The following is a 20,075-nucleotide window of genomic DNA, read 5'->3' as shown; positions in this document are numbered from 1 at the left end:
CTTTTATAGGAGTTTTTTAGAATAGGGAGAAGATGCTGATTCTTTCAAAGGTTTTCCTGTGCACACATGAGGACAGTTCAGTTACTTTATCAAAGTGTTGTACATGTAGATATACAGAGGAAGGGTGGACCATTGCCTATGTGGTATGTTTTCTGGGACAGAAAGGTCATCTTTAAACAGAAATAGGTTCCCAAAAGTGAACATTAGTCTTTAAATATGTGTGAAGTGTTATTCTCTTTGGGAGGGAAATCATACTTGCCAGCTAATGCATTAACATATTTTCATTTCTCTGACCCATTAATACCTGTCACCTAGCAGAATTAAAAGCCCTGAGAGACTACTGAACACGGTGGGTAAATTTTGATGAGAAAGAACCCTGGGAAACTAGACACTGGACAGAATGATGGACGTGCAGGTTGAGACAGAGCATCACTGAGCCTTCTCAGTTCTACTGAGGTTGGCTTATCAGACCATCTTCACAATTGGATTAGAATAAATATTTCTCTACAGGAAGAGCTGTTTTAACTTAAACTTGAAAATTATACTTCACTTGAGCAATATGATATTTGATTGACCTTCCATCCTTTCTTAATTTGATTGACTTTTCACATATTTACATCCTGTCTTTCTTCATTCTTTAATTAATTCATTCAAGACAAGTATATTGATCACTTCCTATGGCCCAGACACTGTATTTGAAGGTTAAGAAACAAAAATGAACCAAAACATAGTCCTGCCCTAGAGGAACTGACAATCTAGGACTGTGGGGGTAGGGGAATCACACGAATAAATCCTGCCATAAAATGTGGTACATGTTGTAAGAGAAATTTATCTCAAGTACTGTGGAAAGCAGGTAACAGCAACAAACTTTCAGAGAGTTCTGGATGACTTCACAGAGGAGCCACATCTTAGAGGATGGACAGAATCATTTGAGGAGAAGGGGAGGAGTGGGTGTCCAGGCAAAGTTACATGATCAGAAGCTTGAAGCAAGGAGTTTGCTGAGAGAGAAAATGAGGCCTCAAAGGAGTGTTAAAACTTTAACTTGAAAAAGGAGTTTGACAGGCAACGAAGAACCAGTGAAGATTTTTGAGAAGGTAGAGGACATGACCGGATTTGTATGGCAACATGATCCTTCTTTTAGCCCTGGAGAAGATAAACTGGATGGAGAGAAAGCCTAAAACAAGAAGATCATTAAGGAGTCTATTGCAACAGACCAGGCAAACAAACACAGGTCTCACAGGCTTCAGCTGAGGCCTCCCTATTCCCCGGCACCTGCCAATAACCAATCCAGTAGTGCATCCATTCTGTAGCTATTTGTAAAGGCCCTATGGAATGCATACTTAGCACTGTGGAAAGCTACAAATCAGGTTAGCCACAAACTCTTTCCTTCTTCACGTGATTGTCTAGACATGAAGAGGGCTTAACGTGGGCATTTGTAGAATTAAAGAAAAGGAGATGAACAAGAGAAAGGTTATACCCAGGCAGAAACATCAGAGAGGGTTAAAAATAATCCCCATCATTTGTTCATTATCTTACAGTTCTTACATATCACCACATGTCACAGGGTATTGTGCAGCGGCTGAAGGAACCGTGACTGTGAAGTTTAAAAACCTGGGTTTAAATACTGTCTGCCTTTTAAATTTGGGCAAACCACTTAATCTTTGTGTCTCACCTTTTAAATAAATAAATGAAAAACTAGGTGTCCCAAAGGTTCTATGATGCCATTTTTGTTTAACACAAGGAACACACAGAATTATCAGCACAGGCTTTGTGACTGAATTGTCCCTAGTTCTGCAAAATACACATAGCACTACTGACTAGAAGCTACAAAAGAATCTGCAGTTACCGTTTATCACACCGTTTTATCCCTCCACCTGCTCTCAGCTCTACTGAGGGCCAAAGCAGCACAACAGGAAACAGCAAATATAATGATGAGAAAAATCAGTGAAGTCACCATTTAATAATTTCCCTCAAGTATATTCTCACCTGTTTCCTAGCATCTCATAATATCTCAAGTCCTTGAGGAGCTTTCCAGGTTCCAACAACTCCAAAAAGGAATATAAATATGTAAGGTACACTCAATCAAAATTATTTTACACCTGTTCTCTTCTACTAAAAATTATAGGAAAGAATCTGCATTATCCTCTCTGGACAAATAAAACTTTTTCTCTTCCAAATCCTTTGGAAGGTAATTAGATGCCTTAAGTACAAGGGTAATTTAAGATTTTTGTCCATCTCCAAAACGTTGACAATATGTGAAACAGATGGAGGTCATTTCTTTTATTCCTCTAACTTTTCCTTTTGGCTCTGAGGAACGGCACAGTGACATGAATGTTTTGCTGTTATGTGTGGTAGACAGACCTGAAGGTCCCAAAGGTGAGGCAAATGATACCCTTTGAAATGCTGTGTTATTTTTGTCAATAAATTCGGATTAACTATGACAGAAAGCCTTGAAATACTTCACATGCCTCAACTTCTGCATTAGGAGGAAGGTGGAGAATGATGGCAGAGGGGCGGGGATATGCTAAACCGATTATTATTATTATTATTATTATTTTGGTGATCATTTCAATTCACTGAAATAAAATGGCTTTCCTAGCACCATGGGCCTGCTCTGTGACTCATTTAGAATTCTAGAAGCAAAAGGGCTTTTTGTTGTTGTTGTTTTTAACCTATCTAGATAGTTTTCTAGGAAGTTACTAACAGGAACCAAGATTTAAATCAAATCACAGTCTACAGTTATAAAATGCCTTCTGCAACTTTCCCTCTCTGGTCTTCTTTTTACAGTATTTTGGTTGACTAAATTTTTTCTCTGCCTGATGGCTTTAAGTGTGTTTGATGTTATAATTCATACATAATAACATTTGTGAGAGTCTAATGCCTGAAAGTGTTACTCAGTAAGTCAAATATTTTTTCTACTTTTGCTCCAAAAATTTTGCCTCTAATTGTTAAGAGCATGAAACACTGAGCAATTAGAGGGCTAAGGGTGAAAGCCAGGGCATTGGATATATGTGGTTCATCTACTAAATGCTCCAACAAAGTAGTCATTATTTCACATCAACTGGACTCTGTTTTGTAAGAGACACTGGGTTGTTTGGAATTCTAAAATTATACATATAGTATTGCTGAGGTCAATCAGAGACCACTCAAACCAGTATGGATATGCATTATGCTTATATGAAGTAATATTTTAAAAGTCACCACACTTTACCATTTGTGCCATTCCTTAAAAGAAAATGGATAAATCTAGAGGCTTTTCATTTTCTTTAGATAAGCACAAGAAACTGAGTGCTGCTTGGCCTTAGCATTTGATCCCTGAAGGTTAATCCTTTGGGAGGTCAGAGAGCATTCTTCACACTATCCTAGAGCACCACACTCTATTCTATAGCATAAAAGCTGAGGGTCTTACCAAGATAGAAAATGTTAAATATAGTTTATTAGACTATCAAAAGTTTATAACATCACTTTACTATTCCTTGGTATTCATCAATAAACCCCCATTGATCTCTACAGGAATCTTAATGTAGCCTCTTGTACAGTAATACCTATGTGCTCAAGCTTCAAAGATCCATTTATTTCACATGTGTAATTTGCCCACTTATTCCTGCTGAGATAATACTCCCAGTTTAATTGCCCATGGAGCAACTGGATAAATCAGCTATGTTGGTTTGTATTAGCTGTCTACACGTATGTGTAAAGAAAAACAAAAAAGCAAGATTGTTCAAGTTATACACTGCAAAGATTAGAATAATTTTTTTTTGAAACTGAAAAATGGACCCAACAGATATCCCTAGATATTGCAAAATGAAAAAAAAAAAGTTTAAATACACTTGGAGATGCCAACTATTTCATTGTTTCAGAGGCAGAGAATAAATAATCTTACATTGATTTATAAATGTAGATTTATTTATGCACAAAGAAAGAATAAATGGGGGTAAATAGATAAATGAATGGATGAATAAATGAATGAACAAAATCACAGAAAAAAAATTACCCAAGCCTGAACCCACTGTAGAAATGTCAGACTTATAAAGCTGACATTTACTCATAGGAATTCAAGCCTATTGTCGCTTGATGATCAACACTATATTGAAAGAAAAGTTACTGTATGTAAAGCAAATTATTATTTCCTATATGTTAAACCTTTAAACAGTCATTTCTAATTGATCTTTCCATTAAAGCCATTAGCCAAATATAAGTCATAGGCCACACACTTGGGAGAATGCATACACACAAAGGCCTAACTTAAAAACATAAAATTAATACTTTAGTGGAAATCTTAGTCCTTCAAAGAAGTGGAAAGAGGTGCTTGCTTGGATTCTTCCTTTTTTCTTCTTTTAAAAAAAAATTGGTATGAATGCTGTATTCTCACCAAAGAATACAAATCCCTATATTGTTTTAAATAAATCTCTATTTGATCTTCTGGTTTCCTCCTAAAGACACTTTATTGCTAAATGATAATATACTATTATAGTGGTTACTGATCTATATGGCATATATTTAACTATAAACCCTGGAACACAGTCACATTCTAGACTGAGTTCTAAAACTGGTAGAATGTTGAGATAGAAGCATGTGAAGGCTATAGAGCATAGTAGATATGGAAAGAGCTGAGGAAAGTCATTGCTTTATTTGTTTTTTAAAAAATTTCCAATATCAAGTAAAATCAGATAATGACCAGACTACAAAAAATGAACAAATCTTCTACTCAGAACAAACTTTATGTCATTTGAAAAATAAGAACATGTATTAATGCCAATGGGTCTTTGGTTATCCTGATTTAAATATAGCTTAAAATATGCTAAATCTATTATATGTGGGGCTCTTTCTTATGCACTATACATACATGTATTTTCCACGGGAATCAAAGTCTAGAAATTGAGTTCCATAAATGCTTAAGTTCAGAAACAAAAAAAAAAAAAAAAAAAAAAAACTCCTTAAAGGTAATTGATTTCATGATTTTTGAAGCTATTGACTAGGTGATTTTACTAGCAGTGTTGCCTGCCAAATTTCCACTTTTGAAAATTTCAATAGCTTGTGGTCTCAATTTAAAATAAACAAGAACTCACAAACTGAAGCAATTCCAGAGATGAAAGGCAGACCCTAACGGCAGCAGGTGGAGCAGAGTAGGCATTATCGACATACTTGTTGATATGATTCAAGAGTGCTCAAGGCCATCTGATGCTAAGGGCAACATGTGAAATCAGCAGAGGCCTAACCTGGCTAATTCTCTCCCCTGATTGTGACAGGTTTGATTAGAAGAATAATCAGCTCTCAGCAGCCTGTAGGCAAAAGTGCCAACTGAGTGTGTGTGTGTGTGTGTGTGTGTGTGTACTTCTGCACATGCACAGTGGAATGAATGCTGGGTCACCATAAATCCACCCTTAAAACCTGAAAGGGGTTCCACTATGAATAAAATCAAACAATTTCCCTTATAATCAGCATGAACATTTTACTTCTGTCACTTTTCAATTGATTTTATACCAAGTAAAGCAAATGCAGATATTGTCTTTTTAAAAGTAAAAATATATTTGTATTTTGTAACTGAAAATAGATGTCATGAGATGAAATCTCAGTGTAGTTTTAATATGTATTTCTCTTAATCACTAGTCATGTTGAACATGGCAATTATCAAGAATATAAGTAACAATAAATGTTGGTGAGGATGAGGGAAAAAAGGCACACTCACACATTGCTGGTGGGACTGCAAATTGGTGCAATCTCTCTGGAAAGCAGTATGGAAATTCCTCAGAAAACTTGGAATGGAATCCCCTATTGACCCATTCCTCGGCATATACCCAAAGGACTTAAAATTAGCATAGTGACATAGCCATATCAATGTTCATAGCAGCTCAATTCACCATAGCTAAGCTATGGAACTAATCTTGGTGCTCCTCAGGAGATGAATGGATTAAAAAAAAATGTAGTACATATACATAATGGACTATTACTCAGCCATAAAGAAGAATAAAATAATGTCATTGGCTGGTAAAATGGATGGAACTGGTGACTATCATGCTAAGTGAAATAAGCCAATCCCCCAAAACCAAAGGCCAAATGTTCTCTCTGATCTGAGGATGCTGGCTCATAATAGGTGGGGTGGGAGTTGGGGGTTGACATGGAGGTTCACCCAATTGGATGAGCGGGAAAATGAAATGGGAAAGACAGTAGAATAAATCAGACATAACTTTCCTACATTCATATATTAATATATGACCAGTGTACCTCCGCATCATGTACAACCACAAGAATGGGAAGTTATAAGCCATGTATGTATGATATGTCGAAATACATTTTACTGTCATGTATAACTAAGAAGAACAAATGAAAAAAAAAAGAAGTCATAAAATTTGGTGGGGGGGGGTGCGCGAATTGAACTCAGGGGCACTCAACCACTGAGTCACATCCCTAGCACTATTTTGTATTTTTATTTAGAGACAGGGTCTCACTGAGTTGCTTAGCACCTAGTGATGCTGAGGCTGGCTTTGAACTAGCGATCCTCCTGTCTTCAAGCCGCAGGGATTATAGGTGTGCACTACCACACTAGGCCTATAATTCACTTTTGAGGAATTACTTTAGTAGTTTATACTAAATAAGAAATGGTTTGGGATGAAATAAAACTTTTTCCTTAACTGTTTCTACTCTTCAAAATATTAATGAAATACATAAAAAAATCTTACCCTTATTTTAAAAATAGATCAAGAATAAACATTTAATCATTGAAAATGCTACATTAAAATCAGTTCAATTCAACATTTGAAGGCCTACTTTGAGGTCTTCTGCTTCTTTCACTTCAGATTAAAATGACATTAGTGTCTCATTATTTTTATGCAAAGAAAATTTAAACCAAATGTTGATTTATTTCAACTACTATTGCCATGTTAGTAATGTTGAAACCTCAAAATTTAGAGATATTAAATTCCAGAGTTATTTATCACTTAAAGGTGGAAATTTTATAATGGGAAATATTGCCATTTTCAATTCTATAGTAATGGTAAAGTTGTTTTGTTAGTGTGAAATGCAAAATGTACTGTGTGTGCTTTATTTGCTTAAAAAATTGCCATGTTTAGTATATTTAGATATACACAGGGATAGATTAAGGAAGAATACATACTAAGGGCAAAGAATTTTGAAAATGTTTATAAATTTCATTTTTATTAAACTTTCTTCCCACTGTGTCTATAAAAATCAGAGTGTAACAGAGAATGAGAGTGAGGAGCAAATGAGTGGAATATTTAGGTCTGAAGAGCTAAAACTAGGTTATTTTAAGTTCAGTTCCACAAATGGGGATGCTTTAATCTACAGCTTAGTGTATAACACATGTGATAACATTGAATGCAGATTTTCATCTACCTACCAAACTCGACAAAATCTCAAATCCTCAACTGGTGCCTCCAAATGTAACTGTCAGTCAGTTGATGTCAAAACCTAATGTCTTTTCATTGGCCTTACACATCTGGTCCCTGTCAGTGTCAAAGGGGCTTGCTGCATGTGGTGTCATGGCAGGCAAGATGATTTATATGCACAGATCCAAAGATCTCAGGGCTCATTCAGAGGATGTGTTTCATCTGGTGAACTTGCCATCAAGAAATGATTGACTGAAACTAAACAAAACTTTACATCCTGAAATCTGAGCATTCTCTGTTCCTCCTCTCACTAAGATCATGAATATATTTTAGTTAGCCAGGGAGTTCACAAAAGACTCATGTCAACAGTCTATTAGTGATAGGGAAAAAAAAAGGTACACTAAACACCTCCATGCTTTGGCCTCTGACCTCCTTAAGCTGGCACATTTTTAAAATTCTTTGTGGGATAAGGAATTACTAACCAGCCACACTGGGAAGCCAAGAATATCTGGTATTCAAATATGCCCAGCATTTCCCCTGAAAATCTTTAACTGACAGAAGACCCTACATACAATATGAGTTCAGAAGTGGGCATTGCCTTTATCAAATAAATTACCTAAATTACTACATCAGATTAGAATGGAACATTCCTTGCTCTGTCTTTAACCTCTTATTCCATCTCCTAAGGACAACACACAGACATGTAATATAAGGTACCCCAAATGTCTCTTTCTTTGCTGTTAAGGCTCATTGTTGCAATCTGGTAATGGATAATTCTCTCCACTTTACTCAATGTGAATTATTCTTTTTCACAAGCCCTGTAATGATCTCTAAAACTAACACTTTGGTCCAGTTATCATTAGGATATATTCAGAACAACTTGAAAGCTCAGATGCCCTGAATGGGTGCAGTGAAACTTCTGATTTGGAGTGCTTCCTGCAGGAAAATGCCAGCCACTGCCTGGAAATGCTTCACACTGCTGTTGTTTGATTAACATAATTTTAGCTTTGACAGACATAATACAATGTTAAAGATATTAACTGTCACTTTAACTTAGATCCCTTAATTGAAAAAGATTTAGGAACCTAGTGAATTGGTTAAAGGTCCATATTGCACATGGAGAGGGCTAATGAGGAGCTCTGGGATGGTAGGGTGGTGGTTTAGCTTTTAATGAGAGGTACCCATATATATATATATATATATATATATATATATATATATATATATATATATCAAGCTAAAGTTAATTTAACCTACTCTAACTAGGGTGTGATACATATTTTTACCCCAGAGCTCTAAGCCATTTCCCACATCTCTCTCTTCTAACATGCTGAAACTTGCTTAAACACTCAAGGAAGAAAAAAGTAAGTAATGATTGTTTAGATAGTGTCAGGGCAGTGCAAATCAGCTCTTGAAGAAGCCAGCTGTTCACCTACTGTCATCTATCCAAGCAGGCTTGTTGGAACATGCAAAGCAGTGGGTTACAGTGCTTTTCATTGAGGTAAAGGTGTCAAAAGTGGCATGTGTAGCAGCCAGCAAACAGGAGCAAAATCTTTTCAGGTCTCACTAAGCCTCTGGAGGGTTGAAAAACATCCCATTTTTTAAGAAAAGACATTTTTGAAACCAAGCACTACTGCAATTGTGTGGGTGGTTGGGATGCACGTCTGTTGGTTGAATAAACCATACTTGCCCCACAAATTCATCTAGGTTCACTGTGGCTTTGGGTGAGGGCTGATCCAGAACCTCCTGCTTTCCTCACTGCTTATCTCCTGTCCAGATAAGTTCTGAATTAGCTTGACCCCTTGTTCAAGATGACCATCAAGAAAATTTTCCAGGAAGAAATCTAACATTTAAGGTTGTAACATCAATTTCTTTTAAGGATAAATGCTGCTTATATATCCAGAAGGTGCCCCAAGAATCTGCATTACCCTGGATGTTCATTTTTGAATCAGTGCTTCACTCAGCTTGTGTGCACAGCTCCACTGCAGACTCAAAGTGGTTTTCCATGTGTTGAATTCTCTCTTGCAGGTCAAATTCTGTGCACCTCTTTCCTCTTGCCAGAGATAGGCTGGGTCCCTAAGGTCAAGGTCTTCCAGGCAAACAGTCTGGATGACCTACTTGACTTCACTTGAAAACCCTTTTTGTCCTTTTTAATGGACTTAAAATGTGTGAATTTAAAATTTCAAATGCTATTGAAAGAAATACAACTTTAATGACTTTTTTCTGCTTTGATTTTCATTCTGGACCTGTTATTTTTTTCCAAAAAAACGTTCATTTGTTACTTCATTCTGAACTCCATAGAGGTGGTAGGAATAGGTCAAGTAGTCTTTGGAGATAAAGACATGATAATCCCTTTCATTGGTCTGTGACCCTATTGGTTGTATATTTACAATATAATTTGAAAAAGCCATTTAGTTAACATAAAAAATAGTTAATAATAGGAAATACTGTGTTTCCGAGAAAGAAAGGTAAATGAAACTTTCTGTACTCTCTGGTCAGTTTCTGTTAAACCCACAACTGCTCTAAAAAGTCAAATTCAAAACAATAACAAAAAATACATAGTGAAACTCTGAGTCACCTCATCCATGCGCAGTAAATCAATGTATGTGTTCACTTCACATATTAATTAATTTACTCCTTAGAACAACTTTATGAAATAGCTATTGTTACTCCCATTTGGCAGGTGAAATACTTTAGATGCAAAGAGATTCTAGAACTTATTTATGATCACTCGTAAGTAATGGAGCTAAATTCAAATTCCTCTTCTCTCCTGCAAATCCCACACTACTACCTCTAAACCATGTTGATTTTGGTCATGTTACACTTATTGTTGGAATTGGCTGCCCTCCAGATTAGAGCTATTTTTAATGTCAGTAGACATTACGTTGGACATATTTGTTTCACCTTGCATCCTTACAGTTTTACAATTACAATTATTATTTGAATGTGATGCACCTTCAATTAGTCATTCAAAGGCTTTCCCTGACCTTTAACTACATGCTAGGCATCATGGTGAGCAGTGGGATACCAAGATAAAGAAGCTACAATTCTTGGGCTCACAGAATTCACCATAGTCATGGAGAAAGACCCATAAATGTGTAATTACATTTTGAGATACAAAGGTGGGATCCTAAATGCAGTCTTAGAGATTAGAAAGGCTTACCAGAGAAAAAGTTTGAATAGGAGTTATCTAAATTTAGCAGAGGCATTCTAGGTAGGGTACAGAGCAGGAGGGAACCAAGAGGCACAGAAATGAGAAACAAGATGCCCAGAGCAAAGCCTTTTAAGAAGTAGTGAGACAATGAATCACAGTTCTAAATAAATACTTGATGTAGCAATTTTGTGATGCAGAAAATAGAGTGCTAGAAACCCTTAAAAAGGACCAGTACTATGAATTATTTGCTGAAATCATAAGATAAACTAAGCCTTGAATTCCCTTCTACTTTACAACTCCACTTAAAACATTTGTTAAAATGATCAAGTCTTTCTATGGAAGAGTGAGCTTTTTTAGGAAGTATTTTATTTTTGTATTTCCCTTTGTGGTATGCAATAGAAACTTTATAATCATTCATCATATTTTGGAGGGAAAAGCAGAATAAATTTAATCTTTCCTTGGAAACTTCAGAATACTGATGATATTTTAATAAATAGATTATACATCTTTATTTTTTATAAGTTTGATTCTCTACAAAGGCTCTCTAGGTACAAGTCTTCATTTTTTTTTTGATCTTGACAACGAAATATACTTTTTCACCAATGCACACCTGATAGTTGTTTTCTTTGACCTAAAGATCATTTCTTCCTTCAAATTTACTTTGAAACTAACAGTGTTTTATTTTAGAATGTCAAATATCAATCGGAACACATTTTTCTTTGTTTAAAAATGCTTAGGACAGAAAAAGGAAATTACTTGGGGAACAATGAAAGAGTAGAACTACAGATAAGTAGAAGGATAAAGAGGGTTCTTAATATCATTTATTCTACATCGATGTTGTACAGTTGTGTAATTGACACTCACAGAGATAAAGTCACTTGGCTAAGATTGCCAGGTTTAATGACAGCTCAGTGTAGAGTGAATTCCTGAATTCTAGGACAATGTGGCAAAAATCATCTCCTAGAGTTCAGTGACTGTAAAAGTTGAAGACCCTGTGAGGTTGGTATTTTTTTTCCTCTGAAAAATCATCAATGTATTAGACAGGAAAGTGGCCAGAACTGAGCTGTCAAACAATACCACAAGCAGAAAGTTCTTAGCTTCAAGTGTGATTAGCTTCCATTACTTCCTCAGTAGAGCCATACCACCTGGAATCCCACTTGAGGAGACATCAGCTGAATATGGGCATTTTATTTTATGGCCCTAACTCTGTCTCCAGTTGCCAAAAGACACCAGAGCCTGCTTGACATGGGTGACCACAGATGACCATCTCTATTTCATATTCTTTCTTCTATTCTGTTTGCTCGACTCAGACACCAATCTTTAGGAATTGTTTAGCCACTGCAAAGGCAACATTTTGGGGTGCAGTTTTGGTTTTTCTGGTTTTACACTGTCAATTAAATCAGGTAATGCTATTGTGCTATAGGAAGACTACTATAAGCCAAAAAGGAATTACATGTGGGAATGACTGGCCCTGCTAATCAGAAGGTAGAGATGTTTGCACCCCCTTAATTAATAATCTGTATTAAAATAAGAAGCAGATGATATATAAAGGTTCAGAAAGTATCTAAGTATCTGCTTTGTGATTTTGCTAAAACCATCCTCATATTGATGAGACCAGAAATTTTTTTAAAAATGCTAAAAATGAATTGAAAAAAAATGGATCTAGCACCATGAAGCAAAGGATTATGGGCCCCAACCATTTCTGCTCGGTGTCTTCTATTATTGCCTGCTGACTATTTCTGCTCATAAGGGACCGTGAACTATCCATGAGTACAAAATGGATACAGCACAAATTGATTCAGTAACATCACACAGGCATGTATGAATAATGAGGTTCGGTTGCAGTCTGTCACACAGCAAGCATATCAGTGTAACTGATTTATTGAAAACTTGAGTGAGTAAAGCCTCATTCTTAAAAGAAGGTATTGGCTGCTTACATTTTTTTTTTTTTTTTTGTAAAACAAATTTGAGCAAATTAAGACCCTTTGTAATTTAAAATGTGAAAAATAAAAGGCTGAAAATGGCATCAAGCTGACCTACTTCCAATATCTTAACCAAAAAAGAAGGAAGGGTAGGAGAGAAATGCTAAGATTATCATAAAGCTTAAAGGATCATCAGGGATGCCAATCAATTTCAAATTCCCTAAGGAAAGATGTCTTCATATAGGAGCCTGTAATGATTAGTGAAATATATCTAAATTGTTAAAACAGGGGAAATGAGTTTGTTACTAACCACCCCCCTTTAGAACAATATCTTAGAATATGCAGTGAGAAAAAAACCAAAATGGTACTTCACATTCATTCCATATCATTCAAGCAAATCAGTAGTTGTAGCTATTAAAACCAAAGAGAACAGTAGCAATTTCAGGCACAACAGTCCAATATCCCTGAAACTTCCCTGTATTTCTTTTGTATTTTCAGAGTAGATAAATTTCAAATTCTGACCATCTGCATCTTTAAATAGAGAGGTCAAAATCAGACTAGATGATGACCACTAAGATCTTTTCTAATTCCCAGGTTTCAGGAGATCTTAAAATTTAAAAACAAAAGACAGATAAGAAAGTTGAAGATTTTCCTACAAAAGAGTAAATTTGAAGTAAGAGTTAAAATACTCATAATTGGGCTGATGGCATAGCTTAATAGCAGAATGCTTGCCTAGCATGCATGAGCCCCTGGTTTCAATTTCCAGCACTGCACAAACAAACAAAAACAAAAAAACACAACCTATAATTACAATGTAAAGGTTAAATTTAAGTTTTGCTTTTCTGTAAGTTTAAGTTCTGTTTTCCTGGAACCCGAAACTTATGTTAAAAACAGTTACTTATGTCAAAATGTACCCTGACCCAACACCCCCTGACAAAACGCATGATTATTCTGTAATGGTTATTTTGTAACAATCCCACCCTCGCACCCTAACTGCCATATGAACTTCCCTGTTTAAACACTGCATAAAAACTCTGCTTAAGCTGTGCTCAGGGCTCCAGCTTCTCTCAGGAGAGCTCTGAGCCCCAGCATGCTGGTCCAATAAACCCCTTTGCTTTTGCATGAGATAGTCTCTTGGTGGTCCTTTCCTCCGACGTTTGCCCGACCCTAACAACAACAACTAATTGTAAGCAGTTTTCAGATGAAGCAAGGACAAAGTATACACACATAGACATTAAACTTGCCTAAGAGTAGAGAGAAAGCTATTCGGTAGAATTCTTTAAGGTTACCAAGGTACCACTTAGTAAGTCACTGAGTTCAAGCCCCAAATAGCATCTTTGGGAATCCAGTCAATACACCCCTAAAGAGAGGCCCCACGAGTGTCAGATATTAAATACGGAGAAAAAGAGCCTTTCCACAGGTTGTAATCTAGGCAAGAGAGAACAGGGGAAAACTAGCGTTCAACTAAATGAACCTGAAAAACTTACAACATAGCTTTGCTTCTGTAGGTCAGAAGTATTTAATTTTATACAAGAATAACAAAGGATCCCATTAGTATCTCTTTAAACAAAGCATTATTTAAAAAGTGAGAAAATTAAGCGGATCCAGCAATAACTTGATTAACCTATTTAGTCATGTTGGTTCATAAAGAATCAATTATTTAATATAGGCATTAAATTAAAAAAAAAAAAAAAAACAACATCTGTAATTTATTCACTGGCCCTTGGGATATCTTTGGAATCAAAGACAGTTTAACCGAGTTCTGAAGTTCTCACCAAATACTCATACATGTTTTCAAAGGGTCCTGAAAGCAGCCAGGCACTTTCTGCTTCAGGCTACACATTAACTAAATTCCAATGTGCCCTGCACAGAGCAACCTCTTGATCAATTATTTCCTGCAACTCTTAAAAATGTTCTTTTTGTGGAGCATTTGGTTAGACCCTGAGATCACTGCAGAAATCCTGAAAATGCCAGGGCATGGGCACAGTCTGCCACAGACACCACACAAAAACTCCATGGTCCTAAAAACGTGTGCATTTATTCTCCTCACAGCATAGTGAAGAGTGGAAAAATCAGAAGAGGTAAGTAGGCAAGAGTCTGTGTAGGAGGAGGTTTGAAAAAAAAAAAAAAAAAAGGGAATCAGAGGCGAGAAGGAGAAGAAAAAGCAAGCGATGGGAAAAAGCAAAGAGGCATCTTTTGGTTGTAAAGTTTCTGATTGAGATTTTTGTTTCATGTTCAGAAATCAAGTGAATAAATGGAATAAATGTTGTACCTGATATCACCATTTTAAACAGAAACTTTTCTCATAATGAAATTCACAAAGCAGAAAGCCCATAGCAAATCTGAGTCTATGATATATAAGGTAGACCTAAAGCATCATACATGGCATATGGCCCTTGGGAAACTAATGTTTTTGAGTTTCCAGAATTTAAGTCACTAGTTCAATGAAAATACCATCCCCACACATCTCCCAGAGACCATGTGTAATTAAATCATGAGAATAGAGATGGAAACACTGGCTGTGCAGGACAGTATTACCCAGAATGCTTGCTTCTGAGAAGTATCACACCTCTCCAACAAGCAATTTGGTGTCCTCAGGTAAACTAAGTCTGGGCCTCCTCTTCTTCCGATACTTCCAAAGAGACATAAACAGTTTATACCTTTTCTTTGGTGCTAAAATCGAGAAGGTTCACAAACCTGAAGTTCATGCATGGAAATAAAGAGAAACACTAAACAAAGATTTGTACTAGAGAGTAAAACATAGCTGGTTGGGAGGCAGGAGACCTGGGTTGCAATCCCCACCCTGTCACCAACTTAACACTGTGACCTTGAGTATGACAAATACTCTCTAGAGCTCAGGTCCCTCATCTATGAAGAAAAGGGGCTGCAACCAGATCAGGAGGAAGGGGCACCCTTGGTTCTACAGTCTTCAGTTCTAAAGTAATATACCTTTTATTTTGCTCCAAAATATAATCTAAATCATTCTCAAAGATTTTGAGATAATTCAGTTTGGTCATTTTTCCAGTAAAAGAAATGTCATACATTATTAAACTGAAAAGCACATTACAAAATAATATATAGAATAATTTTAATCATATTATAGTTTCACATATCTCAAACTGCATATATTCAAACTATATATATATATATATATATATATATATATATATATATATATATATATTCTGAACGAAGTTTATTTTCATCAATGCACTTTATATTATATGTACATACAATATATAATATATTCTGGATATAACAAATTAAGTTTTTTTTATCAATGCATTTTAAAATATATATTTCTAATTTTTTTCTAAGGTATTGCTTCTAAAATCAGAAAAATAATATTAGAATTAAGCTAAGCTACTATATCTAGTTATTTTTAGAACTATCTTATGATACTTTCCCAGAGAAAATTTTTGACATACACATATATTCCTGTATGTGTGTGTATAATTATAAAACACTCAAGATTTAGTAGGAAGAATTGTGCCAATTAGTAAAAACAATTGAGAACAAATAAAAATTAAAATATTAGGGGATTAGGAGACATCTGATAATCAAAGGAGTAACAAACTTGACATAAAAAAACTATATTTGAATTAATGCAGGGAAGCTCTAAGAATATTCTTATAATCAATTTAAAATTCATGGAGAGAGCATTCTTATATTCTTTCATAGGCTCCCATATCCTCTCTTTCCATCAAATGCTATGTACTTTGGTTCCTTGTAAGGATAATCTGAAGTTATTAATGTTGTCTACAAAGGCATCAGATGTATCTACTGAGCTCTAAGCACCTACTTGTGAAAATGTCCCAGGTAGCATCAAATACCTCATATTAAAACAAGGTTTACTCTGTATGAGAGTGGCATGGGAAGCGAGTTAAAAGCATTAAGAAAATAATTTCAAAGCTCAGAAGAGCTCTTAGGAATATCAATCTTTAAACCTGAAGCAATGACAACAGAGAGGAGGACAATGGGGGCTTTACAAGGATTTAGAGAAGGCGGGAGAATACCTGGGCACACATTTCCCCTGACCTCCTGGCCTGGGCAGCTCAGGCTGGCTTAAATTCAGTCTCAGGGTCAGCACATCAGCATCTCAGTCCAGGAAACTTTGGTCCTCTCTATTGTCCTCTGGAGGCATGTGTCTCAGAATATCCCTATACTCTTCATGAGCCCTGTTACAACCCAGGTGGGGACACTGATGGAGATGACCAATATCCCCACCTCTAGCCAGGATCACCTAGAGGAGAGAGAGAAAAGTATACCTGCACAAAGGTGGGCAAGACATGGCAGGGTGATGCTTCAAAATCTACTGTCTGTACTTCTTCCAGAGACAAAGGCTACTCTTAATTTTCCAAAGAAACAAAGCATCACAGAGGATTCTGGGCCCAGACATTCTGCTTCCCTGCCGCGTCTCTCCTTCTCTGAGGTGGCGAAGTTTCATTTCCTGCCTGAGCTTTCTACAATGAACTCCAATAACTCAGCCCTCTGCTGTCCTGACAGTTTAGTTAAACCCACAGAGCAAACTGTTACAAATGGAATCCCAGGCAAGAGGGGAGTTGCCCACAGGCTCAAATTAACTACCAGTCCCCAAGTAGCTAACCCTCACTTATCACACAGAAAGAACTCTGAAGCAAAACCAAATCCATGAGCCAAATTCATCATGCCAGAAAAGAGGAGAGGGGAAAATAAACACGGCGAGTCCACGGCTACTGTTTCCACTCTCCCCCCAACTCTGCATCCTGACAGAGACTGTTCACAGCCGACCCTGCCTGGAGAAGTAAATCTGTTTTTAATGCAAAACTTCTTTGCTCTCTCTCTCTCTCATTTTTGTCCTTGAGACCAGCACTGAGCTCACTGAGGAAGCAAGGCCTAAGGGTTTACACCTGTGACCCAAACTTTCCATTCTGTGTGAGATTTTTTTTCTAAAGAAAAACAATTCAGGGGAAGTTTCTGAACCACTGCTTTTCCTTAGGCCAATGGTTACCAACAGTGACAGCAAAGCTTTTTCGTTTCAAAAGTGACCCAAATTATGACTTATATTACATCAGATTTCACCTTCCCTTCTTGCCAAGTCCCTCCCCCAGGCTATCCTTTCTCACCCACCCAGAGAGTGAACATGAACCTTAAAGTCTCTAAAGATAATGGCTGGAGGTAGCTACCTAAGATGACAATCCAATGTCATTTTTTTTCCCCATTTCCTAGATCTTGTTCTGTCATAACTTATGTAGGACAATAGAAAAATTCATGGACAAGTGAGGCATGGACAACTCCTGTCATGGCAGAATACCAAGGTGCTACTGATGTACTCCAAAGAGCCACATAAATACTTGGGCTTGGTCTCATAAAGTGTGAGCCAATATGATAGTGAACCCAGGGTGGTGATCATGAAGTTATAACAATTAGCTTGTATGAACTTAAGTCCAATATAATTGAAAATCAAATAATTACCAAAGATGTTATTCCCAAGCATATCCATCACAGCCACATGGGAAATGTAAAGAGCAATAATGATGATATTCTTCACCCTAGCTCTGGTTATTCTGGTTGCTTACAGAGATGTTCTCTCATTTAAAAAGTATTATGATGTATATTGGGAAAAGCAAGAGGATAGAGCTCACAAAAAATATCCACAATCCAAGAAAGGCAGAGTCAAAAGATTCTCACTGAAAAACAAGGAAAAAGGTAACAAATTGCAGTTTCACCATGTTTGGTGACAGACGCTGCCCTGTGTGCTCTACGACCACCCAATCTTACTTAGGACACCCAGCAACACTGAGAAATGAGAATCATTATCTCATCATAGCTCATTTACACAGAAAAAATCTAGGAGGCTGACTGAATATATTTGAATCACATAGCTCCCAAGCGCAAAACTTAGACTCAACCCTAGGTGCTAACACCTCCAAAGATGGTGTTCAAGTGTATCCCTTTGATAAAATCGTCTACCCTCATACTGGCAAAGCTTCTACTTATGATACCAAAGCTCCACTGTGGATTTAGAAACAATGGTCAGCTCATAAATTGTGTTCAGCCATAATCTGTGTCAAAGGTGCAGGTATTAAAAGCTGAGTCACTGCTATGCTTTGCAGAGATAAAACTTTATCCCCCCATGTCTACTTATTCTAGCCAGTCAGCTAGGCTTGGAGAAAGATAACTCAAGCAGAGCTGGGAACCAGAGCTAACATGATAGAAAAGGTTTCTCCCTTTCAAATTCCTTATTCTACTCCCAGACATCAGCAAGCCTCAGTGTCTGCTGATGTCATGCACCTGGGAACAAAGCTAATGCCACTGGGCCAAATCTGGGTGGATGCATTGCTACCTTTCCCAGCTTGAGGAATATCCTTGCAAAATCAGCTTATAGAAACTTCCTTTTTGACAGTCACCTTTGCTACTTTCTGTCACCATTAGTGAAGTCAGGTCTCCTGTTCACACACCATTCACTTGTTGTTGACAAGAGGAAATAGGTTAAACTCTCAAATTGCTATAATGTAAGTTCTGTGGTGAATTTAGAAAGCAAGATGCACAGAGCCTTCAACATGTGGGGTGGGCTATCAAGAAAGGCTCCAGAACTGTTTGGCATTTGACTTCAATGTTGTAGAAAGTATGAAAGCTGGAGCTAGAAGAAACGGAAGAGAGGCTATTCTAGGATAAAAGAAATTCCTAGAAAGGATTACAACCCTAAGTTAATTGGAAAGAGTGAAGTATTTGTCCTAAGTATTTCTTTTAATTCTTCTATAGATATCATGGATCTCTAGTCTGTGTCCTTTGGTGGAACCTTAGTCTCAATAATAAGGAAAACCAATCTTTAGAAGACTACTAAGAGGTTACAGAGTAATTTACATTTAAATAGGTAATTACTGAACAAAATCGAAATATAAATCTAAAGGAATGATTACAATGGTGAAATTTCAGACAACATGAGGAGTGGGGCCCTCTCAGCATCTATCAGATCTCATCCCTTAAGGCAGTATTTGCAAAGTGAATGGCTTGTGCCTCTAGCAGTATTAGGGATCTATAGGCGACCTGTGGGCACAACATTAACAAACAGTGAAACACACAATGAGATTAGTCCCTCATGGATCCCTTTATAAGTAGTCTTGATGAAAGTCTCAGCATGATGCTAACAGGTCTCCAACACCTAACACTGTCTAATCCTTACTTTTAACACGCGGTGAGAATCAGTGTCAGGATCAGAGCCTTGTTGGCTTACTTATGGAAAGTGATATTTATTCATGGCAAGGGGACATTTACAGGAATGCTAAAAAGTTTCCCTGAAAAAAAAAAAATTTAGGAAAAATCTTTTTGGTTCTATTTTTTAAAAAAGTATTAAGTAAATTCTGGCATAAGTGATATATGCATGTAGCAAAATTTCTGAAGGTAGCACATGGATAACGGAAGTTGAGAAACCCTATCTCAGACTCTAGTTAAAAGGCAGCTTTACCTTTGGGCCCCACTGAGCCAGAAGTAAAATGTAAGAATCCCAGTTAGGAATAGCCAGCTCTGAGCATTAATGGCAGCAGACCCAGAGGCAGGGCATGGAAACACAATCATGCAGTCTTTCCCAGGCAGAAGCAGGAAAGAGACCAGTGACCCACTATCCAAGGTCCTTTCCCTTGGCACAGCAGATCAAAAATAATCAGAAAAAGG

General features: G+C 36.8%; 1 protein-coding gene across 3 annotated transcripts in view; it reads right to left on the bottom strand.

Moving 5' to 3' along the window:
• Window positions 1–20,075, bottom strand: part of Efna5 (ephrin A5) — a 279,432-nt gene that overhangs the window by 66,910 nt on the left and 192,447 nt on the right. The window contains exon 1 of one of the 3 annotated variants that reach the window (XM_027927930.2): window positions 16,691–16,796. The exons of the other annotated variants lie outside the window; for them this stretch is intronic. Within the exon in view, the coding sequence (XP_027783731.1) occupies window positions 16,691–16,713 (23 nt within the window). The 5' untranslated portion in view covers window positions 16,714–16,796. Of the gene's footprint in view, window positions 1–16,690; window positions 16,797–20,075 lie in introns of those variants that run through there. 3 annotated transcript variants of the gene reach the window in all.

This window comes from Marmota flaviventris, chromosome 5, assembly GCF_047511675.1.
Source record: "Marmota flaviventris isolate mMarFla1 chromosome 5, mMarFla1.hap1, whole genome shotgun sequence".
In the NCBI taxonomy this organism is placed as follows: domain Eukaryota; kingdom Metazoa; phylum Chordata; class Mammalia; order Rodentia; family Sciuridae; genus Marmota; species Marmota flaviventris.
This window is presented reverse-complemented; position numbering and strand designations above follow the sequence as displayed.